At 37.7% G+C, this 13,712-nt stretch overlaps 2 protein-coding genes across 3 annotated transcripts; both read right to left on the bottom strand.

The window, feature by feature from the left end:
- Window positions 1–181: 181 nt before the first annotated feature.
- Window positions 182–4,980, bottom strand: leng1 (leukocyte receptor cluster (LRC) member 1). Of its 2 annotated transcripts, none has more exons than XM_042424148.1 (5): window positions 4,759–4,980; window positions 4,250–4,445; window positions 2,641–2,829; window positions 1,325–1,605; window positions 182–1,024 (listed from the first exon to the last, which is right to left on the bottom strand). In XM_042424148.1, exons 2-5 carry the CDS (start codon window positions 4,379–4,381, stop codon window positions 805–807), a joined length of 822 nt encoding a protein of 273 aa, XP_042280082.1. In that variant the 5' UTR covers window positions 4,382–4,445; window positions 4,759–4,980; the 3' UTR covers window positions 182–804. The 2 variants fall into 2 exon arrangements, with proteins under 2 accessions (XP_042280082.1, XP_042280083.1); XM_042424149.1 differs by lacking the exon at window positions 4,759–4,980 and adding an exon at window positions 4,549–4,752.
- Window positions 4,981–5,288: 308 nt separating this feature from the next.
- tmc4 (transmembrane channel-like 4) lies at window positions 5,289–13,599 on the bottom strand. The gene is made up of 16 exons (XM_042422842.1): window positions 12,985–13,599; window positions 12,637–12,823; window positions 11,317–11,456; window positions 10,964–11,113; window positions 10,127–10,212; window positions 8,870–9,015; window positions 8,490–8,637; window positions 8,203–8,361; window positions 7,954–8,111; window positions 7,610–7,736; window positions 6,939–7,036; window positions 6,641–6,824; window positions 6,391–6,521; window positions 5,959–6,114; window positions 5,723–5,801; window positions 5,289–5,575 (listed from the first exon to the last, which is right to left on the bottom strand). The coding sequence occupies exons 1-16, from the start codon at window positions 13,037–13,039 to the stop codon at window positions 5,471–5,473; spliced, it is 2,109 nt and encodes a 702-aa protein (XP_042278776.1). The 5' UTR covers window positions 13,040–13,599; the 3' UTR covers window positions 5,289–5,470.
- Between the last annotated feature and the right edge of the window lie 113 nt (window positions 13,600–13,712).

The following is a 13,712-nucleotide window of genomic DNA, read 5'->3' as shown; positions in this document are numbered from 1 at the left end:
CATTATGAGGGCAGGAATTATCACAGACTGAGTGTATTTTTACACAACATACTGGTAACATATATTAAAATTTAAAAAAAACAACAACCAAAAAACAAGAAAATGTGAATCTTTTATGTTGTTCAGTGATGCTGGTGACACAATGTCGCTTGAAAGCAAAACAAAAGTGACTTTTTCCACATTAGTTCACATTGATCAGGTTTATTATTTTACTTAGACAACAAGAATTTTATGAAATAAAAATTCACAAATGACTTTATCAGAATATTCTTTCAGAAAAAATATAAATGGTTTACCTTTAATACTATCAACTTTTACAGCAACATGCATGTTATATATTTACTGAAACACTTTCTGTTCGATAAGACGGAGCTTATTTCCTACTTAACTTCAAATCTCTTTGATTTTTTTCACAATTATTCATATCACGCTGACATCTTTTCACTGAGTGTTTACTTGCTGACAGTCTGGGCTCAAACCCTCCTGTGATGGCAACCATCTGCCCTGCTGATGTGCTCATGTGTGAAACGTTGCAGGGGGAGAACCTGACCTCTGACCTTTCAGTGGACAGAGAGGACAGACAGTGATCTTCTTTATGGAGGCATAAAAATAAATAAAAACTGATGATCTGCCTCATCGTCGACGTCCTGACTATACCATGACCAGGTTACAACCACGTTCGTCACCTTCTTTTCTGTGGGCTTTTACATTTTCTTTCAATATTTGCAGATAAACTTTCCACCACACATCACACTTCTCACCGTCTCATGAGTTCAGAGTTCAGCGGCGACAAAGAAACACAGTTCAAGATTTTAAAATTTCATCTCTCCAGCTGTCTCGATCCCGCCTTTGGCGCTTTCGGGCGAGTTCTGGGAAGTAGGCGCTGTTGTATGGCCTTTCCCTCTCCTGCACCTCCCTGCCCGGCTCCTTCCCTTTGCCGCTCTTCTGATCCAGAAGAGCCTGGGTTCTCCTCCTTTCTTCAGCCTCCCGCTGTAAACGCTCAGCACGCAACCTTTCAATGGAGCTGGAAAAGACAGGACAGACAGCTTTGTTATCTCTCCATGATGATACTCTCCACATTATCGTGTTAATATCACCAATGCCTGAATACAAGAACTGTCTACTGTTAATGCAAATCTGAAATAAGGAGAAATTTCAGTAAAAAAAATGAAATATGTAGATATTCTAAATTATTCTGATTAAAGTTATTCAGTAAATGATAGAAATATACAAGAAATATGTACTCTTATTCATTATTACAAGAACTTTTATACATATTTTGGCTAATAAGCAATGGCTAGACAAGCGATATTGATGTTTGTACCTCTCTCCATTGCTCCTCTTTTCTCCTCTGTGTCTTTTTTCCTTTTTCTTGCTCTTGTGCTCCTTCACAGCCAGAGCTTTCTTCATATCTTTCAAAGGGTCCAAACTATCCTTCAATCTACGATCCTTCTTCTCTTTCTCCTCTTCGCTTACTCCCTTCCTCTTTTCTGTTTCTTTCCTCTCTTCTTTTTCTTTGCTGGTTTTCATGTACCACGGAGTGACCTCAGTCCCCGGTTGGGGTCCCAGAGACACCAGTAAGCCGATGGCACGTTCCTGTTTCTCCTGGAAATACGAGGAAAACCAACAGTAAGGAAAATATGTTGTATGTTGACAAATAAGCAAGAATAATAAGATTTTTTTTCCTTTTGGCTAATATCAGTGACATTTTGACCTTTTTTGTAGCTAAATCCAGAATATATTTAGCTTTCTGACCACAACAAGAGACTAAACGCTTCCACTGATGTTAAATGTCTAAATATACCAGCCTGATGTAAATGCAATCAGTTCACATGATGCATCTTTGCATGTCTGATAGATTAAAACTGGTCTGAAACAACAAAGTTAACTGTTGCCAAAGATGGACAAATGAGTCACCAGGTACATTATTTATGTCATGTATCTGAACTGGGATCAAACTGTTCCCAGTCACTCCCACTGGTGCAGTTATACACATTTTACAGACAAACACAGAGTATGAAGTAAGCTCTGTTGTTCACAGGTCCTGGTTAATCCTGGTTAATAAAATACTAGTGCTTGACTAGTTGGTTCTACATTAAACTGTTGATTTTTTTATTTTAATAAAAATTATCACTAAAATATTGATGATATGGTAGAAATCAAATTTGTCGAATGGTGAGAACAATCTAAGTTGAGTTTGAAGGTTTATTCTTGACGTTGGAAACAACAGTTTGACAAAATTCGAAAAGTCAATTAATTAATTAGTCAATCAAAAAAAAAAATCAGCAACAATTGTGATAATCGTTTAATCATGTTGGTGATTTTTAAAGCAAAAAAGCACCATAAATCCTTGTTTTCCAGCTTTTCAAATGTGATGATTTTCTACTTTTCTCTATTTTATATCATTATAAACTGAACATCTTTTGGTTTTGGACTCTTAGTCGGACAAAACAATATATCTGAAGACGTTATTTTGGGCTTTGGGGGCTTAATGGAAGTTTTCATTACTTTTTCGATATTTTATAGACTAAATCAATGAATCCCTCTCATATTAAAGCTGAACAGCTGCATATGATGAAGGTTGTGGAAACAGGTTGGGTGACGTGTGTGTTGGATAAGAGTGAGCAGAAGCACCATCACCTTTTCATCTTTCTTTTCTTTGAGATACTCCTCGTTGCCCTTCTTCTCTGAAGAGTCTTCCAGAGGAAAAAGATTGAGATGCTCCAGAGCTCCACTCCCTCCGCTCCGTTCATCATCTTCATCATTCCTGCTTCCTCCTGCTGACTGGAGAGCAGCTCGGGCTTTTCTTCTCAGATACTCCGTACGTGCCTGTGGTGCACAGGAGAGGAATTATTCCAAAGTGAAACTATAAAGAACAATAAAGGCTTCATATCGCAGGTGTTTAATGGGCAGGGAAATAAAAAGACAAGGCTAAGGATGACTTTTATAAATATTAATGGTAGTATAGTAGTGAAGAAATGCCTTGTAGTATGGAGAATTATAAACATGTGCTTTTCCACTGTATTCAGCACTTTCATTTAAAAATCTGTAATTCTTTTATATGTACTTTACAGCGTCAGGTCCAAAAGTCTGAGTCAATGACAAAAACTGCAAAAAGTTGCCATCTTTCTGTTTTCCTGCTCCTGCAAATTAGTATGTATTACTTACTAATAACTGATGAAACTGATGTGAATAAGCATTTTTAGAAATGCCAGTTTCAAACAGGAATACATAAATGTCTTGTTCACACACTATTACAGTAACATCAGATACATCATTCAAATATTGACAAATAGCTGCTGACACAGAGTTTCAGTCGTTTAAATCTTTAAAAAAAACAACAACAGACATCATGCACAGTCTGCACTGATGAGTTGATGATTCATCAAGCAGGTCATATGGGATTTAGGGGGAATTTTTCCTTTCAGTATTTAATTCAGTGAATTATCCAAAAATAGACATTACCGACTAGTTATTTTATCTATGAACTGTTTAGTTTCCAGTGAATGTGCTATACTAGATAACGTACTGTATAGCAATAGCAATACAGTCATATAAAATAACTCATACTGAGATAGAAAACTTTGTCTTTTCTTTTTATTATTGCCCAATAGGGCTGAACAATTAATCAAAATTTTATCGAAATTGCAATATTGCCTACTACAATTTTCAAATCGCAGGAGGTGCAATATTTGTTAAAGGCGAAATGTTTGTCAAATCACCTCATCATTTTAAATTAAATATTGTTGTACTGCAGAGATGTCCTGGACTAAAGACTTTATCTTTGTTTGGTACAGATCCTCACAAAAAAACCACACCATAATCACTGTAATATTTTTCAATGAAAATGAGAATAATGATGTAAAAATTATCATCCCCTCTAACATCGCAAATCATATCGCAATTGCAATATCAGCCAAAATAATCACAATTAGATCTTTTTTCAAAATCGTTCAGCCCTATTGCACATATTAATTTATTTGTTGTGGTTTATTGATTTATGAAAGACATTTACTGATAGACTACATCATAATTAGTCAATAGATTAGATCAATTAGAGAGTCACCACTCTTTTCTAACAGGGTAGTAGTACAAGTACCTGGAAGTAGGCCTACGTGTCCGGTATTTGATAAAAACTGACTCAAAAGGGGTTTTAGGCTGTGACTCAGACTTGGACATCACTGTATAAACAACTATTACTCATCATCATCATCATCATCATAGTAATCAACGTGACATCACCGGTCACCTCTTGCTCTGCACGCTCCACGCGACGCTTGGCCTCGCGCTCCTCCTCAGCAGCTTGAGCTTCGTCCCTCCGCACGCGCGCGACGTTGTCTTTGTTGCGGACGTGCCAGCTCTTCTTCGGAAGGATGTTCATGGTTGCCCCGGCGACTGTCGCTACTGTGCGTTAGCGGCTAACTAGCTGAGCAGGCTAGCGTCGACTGAATGGGGAATAAACAGCGAGCACAGGCAGAAAACGAAAGCTGTGTGATCATAAATACCTTAAGAATGTAGTAAAGGGAGGTGAGCAGAGCTGAATATTACCTAAGTACTGTTTAAGATTGTAAAAAAGTGAAAATACGCCGTTTTGATGTTAGCTAGCATGAGTCCTTCCTTTACTGCAGTTAGAAGGAAGTCAGAAGCTACTTTTCAACGTCAGACCAGCAAATAGACATTTAACTTGCTTCCTCACAACAAACTTTACATTTCAACAAGTCTACACTACAAGATAAGATGAAAATGCCTCTCACTAACTTGCTGGGAGGTGAGTTGCTCTTGCTTGCCGGCTAACTGTTAGCCACAGGAAGAACCAAAGAGGAAGTAAACATTAACACATCATTGCAGCAACACAATGTTGACACTAGATGGTGCTATAATTCCTCTCATTTTATGATGTAAAAGGAAAAAAAAACAAGAAAGGAACATTTACATTCCTAACAATAGCACTTTTTGCATGGCATTTATTTTTCACTGAAAAATCCGTAATATTTGAATATGCAAATACTTAAAAAAAACAAAAGTTTAACTATTAGGCATAAGATGTCTCCTACTTTGAACTCTGTGCATGTGACAAATAAAGCTCCTTGAATCTTGTAAAGTCCATTCTTGGAGGTGTTTCCACATCACACTTTTGTAAATAACATACTGGACCACAAGTGACTTCCAGCAAATACACTTAAGATTTACATTTTCATAGAGTCCAGATTTTCAAATGAGGGAGAAGGGAGAGATTTCATTTTAAGAATTTTTAATGAGGTAAAATTATTATTCACAGCACATTGTTTTTATATGTCTTAAATATGTCCGAAGGGGATTGTTAATTACATACCTTAGGTTGGTTAATAATATAAACAGGTTTTCATTTCCCTTTTTACAAACTGATCTCTTGATTTAGATATATTACAGAATTGCTAAATCCCACAGCCCACAATATATGAAGTTGGCTTTATAAATCAGGTGTATACAGTCACATAGTCCATATGTTATGTTCAGTCTTGTGCTCCTGCATGTTTTTTTTCGGTTTCTGAAGTTGATCAATCTGTTTGACCAAGAACTGCTTGTCACGACCCTCCTGCAAGCCAAAGATTCACCACTGCATTAGTAAAATTATATATCTGCAAGTATCAGGAAATCACACAGCCTACAACTTATCAAAATTCATTCATGTTATAAATCAGTGCTTTACTTTAAATCAAAAAGGTAAAGGCTGACAACTTACCAGTTTAAGCTGAGCTCTTAGCAGAGCAACACTTTTTCCATAAACTGATGCTAAAGCTGCGAAATAACACATCACCACACTGTCGGGGAGAAAGAAGCCATGATTGTACATTATGAAACATAAAATGGAAGGTGAAGGACCGTGTAATATGCAGGTACGATATAAGGTGTATTCTATATTCAGGCTTATATACTGTATTGTGTATATCAGAGTTATTATCCTACAGTTTCACTCACCAGGAAAATACAAAGAGAGGGATTGAGAATGCCTGGGAACCAATGAAGAAGAGAAAGTTCTGTGATAGTTTGGAGAGATTGTAGAAAGAGGTTGGAACAATCGCCCACATGTTGGAGAAGGAACGGAAAGGCCCGCAACCCATAGAAGGGTGGATCCTGGGTGGGAAGAGGAAAACACTTCTCTCAAACCATATAATATGACATGATATGGAAAACAATTTTATCCAATGTGCCTTCCACTGTCATGACAACGCAGATTTTTATCAAATCAAAAGTTTTTCCTCTGCTTTACTTTTTGACCTGCACAGCCACAACTGGAGCAAAAAACCCTCATTGTCCACTTTCATTAGTATTTCCTCATAATTGTTTGTTTCTGCCGTTGGTAAACTAGATGTAACTGTTACAGAAGACAAGACAAAAATCAGCACTCACTCAGCTAAACTGTAAACCATGACAACTGTGGCCAGGCCCCAGCCGAACAGGAGCACCACGAGGAAGAAGAAGTTGGAGGTGGTGGAGCGAAATGTCTTCAGGGCTGGCCGACAATTTTGGAAGAGTGTGGTCTGTGAGACATGAAACAGGGTTAAGGTTAAAAACCAAAGCAAAGTGTTGATTAATACTTCCCCCCCCTCACCAGGCCAACAAACTGGTATTGTGTGAAATGTTAAAGCAACATCCTCACCTTTTTGCAGTAGAAGAGGATGACAAACTTGAGGGTGTTGATGAGCGGCAGCAGAGGGCAGAAAAGAGCCCCCGTCCAAACCACAGTCTGACCATAAACCAGGCCGAGCACGTTAGAAGGAACTACAAACTCCTGCCGACCCACCCACTGAGCCAACTTATTGGACCAGTTATCCACCACCATCCTGACACACACACGCACAAAAACACAACAATATCACACGACAGTGTCTCTATATGTACTATATTCATATTAGATATAGACAGTTTTTTGAAATGCATGAAACAATGATTTGTACCTGCGTGGAAACTCCACCAGGGTGAGCACAGCGATGTTGATGAGGAGGTCAAACAGTGTCAGTTTGTACATCTCCTGTCCCACTCGTGTTTCCCAGCACTGCACAATGAGACAAACATGAAAATATCAACCGGTCTTACAATGTTTACCTGCTGAATAGATTAAAAAAATGTGCACTTTGGCATTTCCCACAAATTCCTAAGTTAGGACTCTGTCACTTTAGGGCATCTCATTAATTTCGAATCATTGTACAACACAAAAGAACTCTGTCAGCCACTTTTATCACTATGAATTGGTGAAAAACTGTATGTAGAATAGAATAAATGCTTATCTTTGTCATGCGTGACTTTATTAGATAGTAACAGATGCTATCATTTAATACTCTCTTGCTGTTATGTACTGTAGTCCTCAGCTGATCCTGCTAACCTACTCTGTCTCTACAATGTTTTGATGCAAAAACATACTGCAAACAGATTTCTTTGCTCATATAAATGCAGACATGACAGGGAAGTTAGATACTTTAAAGTACTTGTCAAACAGCAAAAGGCTCCTTCAGTCCTGCTTGTGTATCCTGCTCTAAGATTAAAGATCAGTGCAGATGAAAAGAAGCTGAACTGAAAAAGCATCTTTTAACAATTTGCATGTGCTGGTTGAGTCTAGCAGTGTAGTTACCTGGTAGACACCGTAGTTGTATTGGCACAATTTACAGTCTTTACTATTTATGTCCCCCTCACAGGTGATCTGACGCCACAGGGTGAACAGCAGAACAGCCAGACTCACCAGGCGCAGGAACACTGCCCTGCATGGAAGAAAAATGGGGAATTACTTTACATCCAATTGTGATTCTGTTACTAAGCTTAACACAGATCCAATTTTGTAATTTTTGCAGCAGGCTTTATAAAATCTCAGAATTATTTTCCCAGTTTTTTAAAACCATTTTATAATTCATAAACACAAATACACTAAATGCAAATGCTCTAACATAATCACTCTCGCACAGAAGCACCAACACAAACCTTAACAGTGCTACTATGACAGTAGTCCCAGGGGCATATCGCTCTATTAAGGCGATCTGGTCACACAACAAAGGCACCACAAAGTTTTCGGCAGTGATGACAATGGAAGGTAGATACTCAAAAATCAAACCCAGGATCCCCGCCTGTCCACTCTGGTCCTGTTTGGCAAAAATGAGGCCTCATTGGTTCATTCAAGATTTAAACAAAGGTCACAAATGGGCGTCATCACTCTACTTTTACATAGTTTACCTGGCTGTAGGTAGTGGCAAAGAAGATGCCGAAGAAGGCTGCTATGATGAGCCCAAAAGCAACAAGAGCCATAAAGACACGAAGTGAGTATAAAACAATTTTTTGACCCAAAGTCAGAGCGGCTGCCCGTTTCTTTATGCGCTCCTCCTCCAGATCCACCTGACAGGAAGACGGAGAGAGAAAAGAGACAAGTGGTCATTTATAGGGAATGATTGTGTGAAACTTCTTCAGTTTCTCTTTTTCCTAACTGTCCTCCATCCTGTTAAATAGGACGGATCCCCTCTGACCTGTAGCCGGTAGTGGATGTTTTTCTGCTTCAGTTTGGTAGCTCGGTCTCCCAGGCAACTGTAGTCCCAGCCGGTGAACACTATCATGCTGTAGTTGCCCACAGCGCTGCCTCCCGTTGCCACAGCAACTCGAGCTGCAGTCCCCATGCTGTGTGTGAGCAGCCAGTCGAGAGAAGAGGATACAAATGCAGGTCAAGGTGACTGAAGCCTTGACTCAGGCTTTGAAATGTCATTCTGTTTACTTATTGACTCATTGAGACAAGGCTGAACACACACACATAAATACACACACACACACACACACACACACACACACACACACACAGGCTAGATATTTGTTATAAATAGTGAAACCTGAAAGTGGTTGTTCTGGGACTGACCGTTGTATGATGCAAATGAGACAAAAGGCAAAGTAGAAGACAGCAGTCAAGAGGTAGGCCAGGGGGATGTTGTAGGAGAAGTTCTGGTCCTCTGCCACTGTGTTGTTGTAGTAGCCATAGAAGAGGTATGAATACTCCATGAAACCCTGAACAAAGAGGAGAGGATCTCAGCTAGGCATGTCTGATATACTAAATGTACACCGGATGTGGTTCAAATTTACTTCCATCAGTAAAGAATCAGTCAATTAATCAAAACTTTACTTATATTATAGAACCTTTTGTAAACGTTAGTGCAATTCAAAGTGCTTTACAGATGACTGACATGCTGATAATAAGACTGTACACATAAACTGTAAAACAATTTGAGACTAACGCACGTGAGGGATAAAAATGATGGAAATGTAACAATAAAACTGATAAAATAGATAAAACTAAAAATATGAACTAGATTAAATATATAAAATCAATGACAAATGAAACAGAAAAATAGATATGAAGGAATAAAACATTTTAAAACATGAATGTAAAAGCAGCAAAACTGTCATTAAGGACACTGAGGTCATGTGTCTGTATTTTTGAGTGTTGTGGAGGATTTTGCAACCAGTGTGTAACTTAAAATGTTCACATATTGCAGTAGTCTGCTAGAATATTGATCATTCATTAACTAACTACATCAGCTTGTATTTGGAAATGCAGGTCTCAGCTCCAGTTTATAAACCACAATTAACAGTGTATATAATACACTTCATATTCCCTTTGTTTTAAGGTTCCTTTGCTTTCAGTTTTACAATGAAAAAAAAACCATACAAGCATTTACAGTAAAAAAGGACCTAGTTACTTTGTTAGAAATGTGTTTAGACTGATCCAATAGTATAAATTTAATCCTATAAACTTTACTCACGAGAGACATTTTGACATGTCAGAGCAGGAAAAGTGCAGGTGTAAACAGTAAAATTAACGATGGCTGAATTCCATTTAGCTGCTTCAGTTTCAGGGTCATGCTGGCTCACTGTCACACTGTCACAGCTTACTGGGACACTTATAAATAACACAGCCACTGTTAATGTTATTAGTAACACTTGTGCTTTTCCTACTATGACAAGTCAAAATGTCCACTGTGACAAAGGCACATTGGTTGGCCCTTCCATCCAAAAAACAACATGTACACAAGGCCAAAAGTGTAATAATCATAAATATCTGTTTAGCTATACGTTCTGCAACATTTGCAGGTTGTTGAATCTTTGCACAGTTTCTCACCGTTCCTGAAAGTAAGTCAAGGAAGTAATTATAGAACACCACCAAGGCTTGAGGATTAGGGTCATAAGCCATGCATTCCTCTGGACCTGAAAAACAGAGAGAGCTTTAGGATCTATGCATGAATTCTTAGTGATTAATGTATTTCTATAGGTTTCCCTGCACCACTCTGAACATATAGGCCATGTCGTCACTCTAAGGTTTTCAGAACTTTTTCAACAACTACAAGGAACAGAAAAACAAGAAGAAGGAGAAGTAAAAGCTGCAGCAGTGATTAAATGCAGTCCTGTGGCGCACATAATGGCAACGGGTCTTAAAAGATAAAGCTGGTTTCCTCACAGAGCTTTAGAAAATCAAAGGGTTTTGTTTAATAAAAGGAGAAATCTACCATTTTGAAAATAGTGATGCATGCAAAAATGATAAAACTACTTAAAGAGTGGAGTGTGGGTAAGCTTATGGATTCCAGCTCAAGTCCTCAGTTGTAAATTATCAAATCTTTACAATATTTATCCTCTTTATTTTACACGTAATGACTGATGTTTCAGAGTACGACATCTATTCTTCAGACATTGTTTTGGGAGTAAATCTGCTCATGCACTGGTGAACATGTCTTCATTGTATTTCTGAGGGGAGCACCACAGCTGGTGATGCTGTCTCTACTTTTACTCCTCAGAGGCAAGGCTGTTGCTAGGTAACTGTTACATCAATCTGTGAGAAGATTTCCTGTTTTTCCTGTCATTTTCCTAAAACGTTAGAAACCAAGACATACAGACAATTGAAGAACCATGAAAACATAATAACTGTGTGTTAAAGTGAACTGTTGTCTGAACAAGTTGTTACCAGTGCTGTTAACAACGCTGTCCCCAACAGATCTGAAGACAATGCTGGGGATGAGGACGAATCCAGCGATCAGTAAGAAGGAGACAAAATTGAGCACCACCAAGAATCGCAGGAACAGGAAGTAGGACTGGACACCACCTCCAAAGTTCCCTGTAGGAGCAAAGATCCTAATTTCATTCAAACTGATAAATGCATCTGAGCCATATAAGTAAAATAAATACTGAAACAAAAAGGCTCAAATCAAAATGTATTAAAATTAGATATGTCATTATGAAAGTCCAGCAGCAAATGCACACTGGACTGAAGTTTTAGCAGGATTAATGTCCATTTGAAATAATTAGTTGAAAGTTTACCTCCAATCTTTTGCAAGGTGTTTCTCCACAGCGTAAAAAAGTAGAGAAATTCTCTGGCGACTTTATGCAGAGATTTGGTCTTCCTCCGTTTCCAGGACTCGACGCTGGAAACCACAGGTATCTGCATTTGCTGCACCTGCCTGTAATAGACATGTTTTTAAAACACTTAAATGACTCTGGAATAACGATAGTTTGATATAATTACTGCTCACGCTTTATGTTTTTGGGTCCAATTTCCAAGTCATTTCCTCAAAGCAACTATGTAAATTTTGGTGCTAATTATAGAGTAAACTATATTTATAGGTAATCAGTAAATTAACTGCTAGCGTTACCTAGAGAACCACTTAGTGGGGGCACAGCAGGTCAACTGTGTGTTATAAGCACGCAATTTAACATATTGAGAATAAAGTTTCCAATAATAAATTAATATTGAATAAGTATTTACTTGTGTTATCCAATCACTTTTATAGAATTAATTGGTGGAAGACTGAAATCAGATTTATATAGTAAATATATTATTACAGTGGTTTTATTATTATTTATGTTAGAAAAAAAATAACTATGCACTGTAAATGAAAAAGGATTTGTTCCATAATTCATGAGAGGCCTTTGTGTAATCATATACTTTAAGGTGAAACTTACTGAAACTGAAACTAAATATAACAGTAACACAAATAGAGAAGAGTCAAAAAGTCAGTTAATTGACTTTACTCAGTAATACAGCAACAGTTTCCTATAGTTTGCTAAAGACCAATGAAGACTGTAGCAATAAAACCCCTGAGTGTGTTATATTAGGCTACTGTAGGGTGCTGTACTGTGTTTTAATGTTAAAGAGCTCAACTTTGTATTTGTAAGAGAAAGAATTTGTTGTCACTTCTAACAAAAGCTGCGTAGCCTCCCTTTAATAGACCATTTAGATTTATACTGTTACATTTATCAGCAGTTTAATATTGTGCAACATATTTACTACACCCTGAGATTAACACTGTAACTATTAATGGGAAGGTTTTCATCCCAGGTCAATAAACACAATGTCCAACTGTAAATTTAGAGTCTAGTTAATTTATTACCTCTTTTGGCATGTTTAGTGGTTTTCTCTGTTATATTAGTAGTAATGGATTAAGTCACAGTTGGAACTTATTATTACTACATTTAAATTTTGTTAATTTTTTCCCTTCTTACCTCTTTTATTATTGTTTTATTTTTGTTTATTATTGTTACTGTGAGCCAACGACTTGAAATATTAATTAACACATTACTAAAAATCATTAATAATAAAAATACACAACATTTGATGAAATTGCTCAGAAGGCTTCGTACCGCACAGCTCTTTTCAGGGCCATGGGCAGAGGGATGCTCCTGAGGTCCCGGGTTGGTGCACTGGTGCCCTCTTCATCCTGCTCCGTAGGGGTCGAGCTCCAGTTGAACTGAGGGTAATTCTGATTGGACGCTCGAGACTGGACCTGTCGTGACCTTAGTGACTGCTGGTCAGCAGGGTAACCATCCCCTGTGACTGGTTTGAGGAGAAGGACGGAAAGACGGCAAAGGAAATGATTGAGCAATAAAAAGAATAATGTTTATCAATAGAAACATTATACAGATATTCAGTCAATTAAGATATTATCTAAACCTTTGAAATGGACAAATAAACGTAATCAGAAGACACACCTTCAATATAGTCATACACCCTACTTGAGTCTTGTCTCCGTAGTTCATTGGTCATTTCTCTGATGCAGCACAACACAAACAGCTCTTCACACTTTCCTCTGTGATCACATCTAACACACAAAGAACAAACTCAGAATAAAAACAAAAAAATGATCCGGCTCGTCACAAGGAAAACGGAGCATATCCAGGAATCTCTACTTCTGTATTCTTCTCTCACGGACTTTACTCCCCTTGTAAATGACCACACAGGTACTTCCTTGTATGATTTAACCCATTATTTCCAGTGTGACAGTTACCGTTCATCTACAATAACATACATACATTGCATACAGCAAGCAAATGGGTTAAACTGAAGAACTGTAATTTGTGTTGTTGAGAAGTAAAAATAAATTTCTTTAACTTAACAGGAAACTTCAGGGACGAGAGAGTTTGAATGAGAGCACAAACACAGTGTTGTGAGGTAACTATGGAGGTGTGTTTGTGTGCGCTAATGCCGGAGAGTTAATGATTTCTCAGCCTGACAAACTAAAGAATGTTGTGTTTAAAAACCTTTTCCTGTAAGCTTTATTTTAATGCATTACATAAGGCTATTATGTGCATCATAATGGACAAGTAACTCACAGATAATCATGTCATGACTTTAAAAAAAAAAATTAAAAAAAGACACCTGAGTAACATTTATGAGGAAATGCTGATATGTATTTTATATATAACGCTGTAACAAAGCA

This window comes from Thunnus maccoyii, chromosome 10, assembly GCF_910596095.1.
Source record: "Thunnus maccoyii chromosome 10, fThuMac1.1, whole genome shotgun sequence".
Classification (NCBI taxonomy): domain Eukaryota; kingdom Metazoa; phylum Chordata; class Actinopteri; order Scombriformes; family Scombridae; genus Thunnus; species Thunnus maccoyii.
This window is presented reverse-complemented; position numbering and strand designations above follow the sequence as displayed.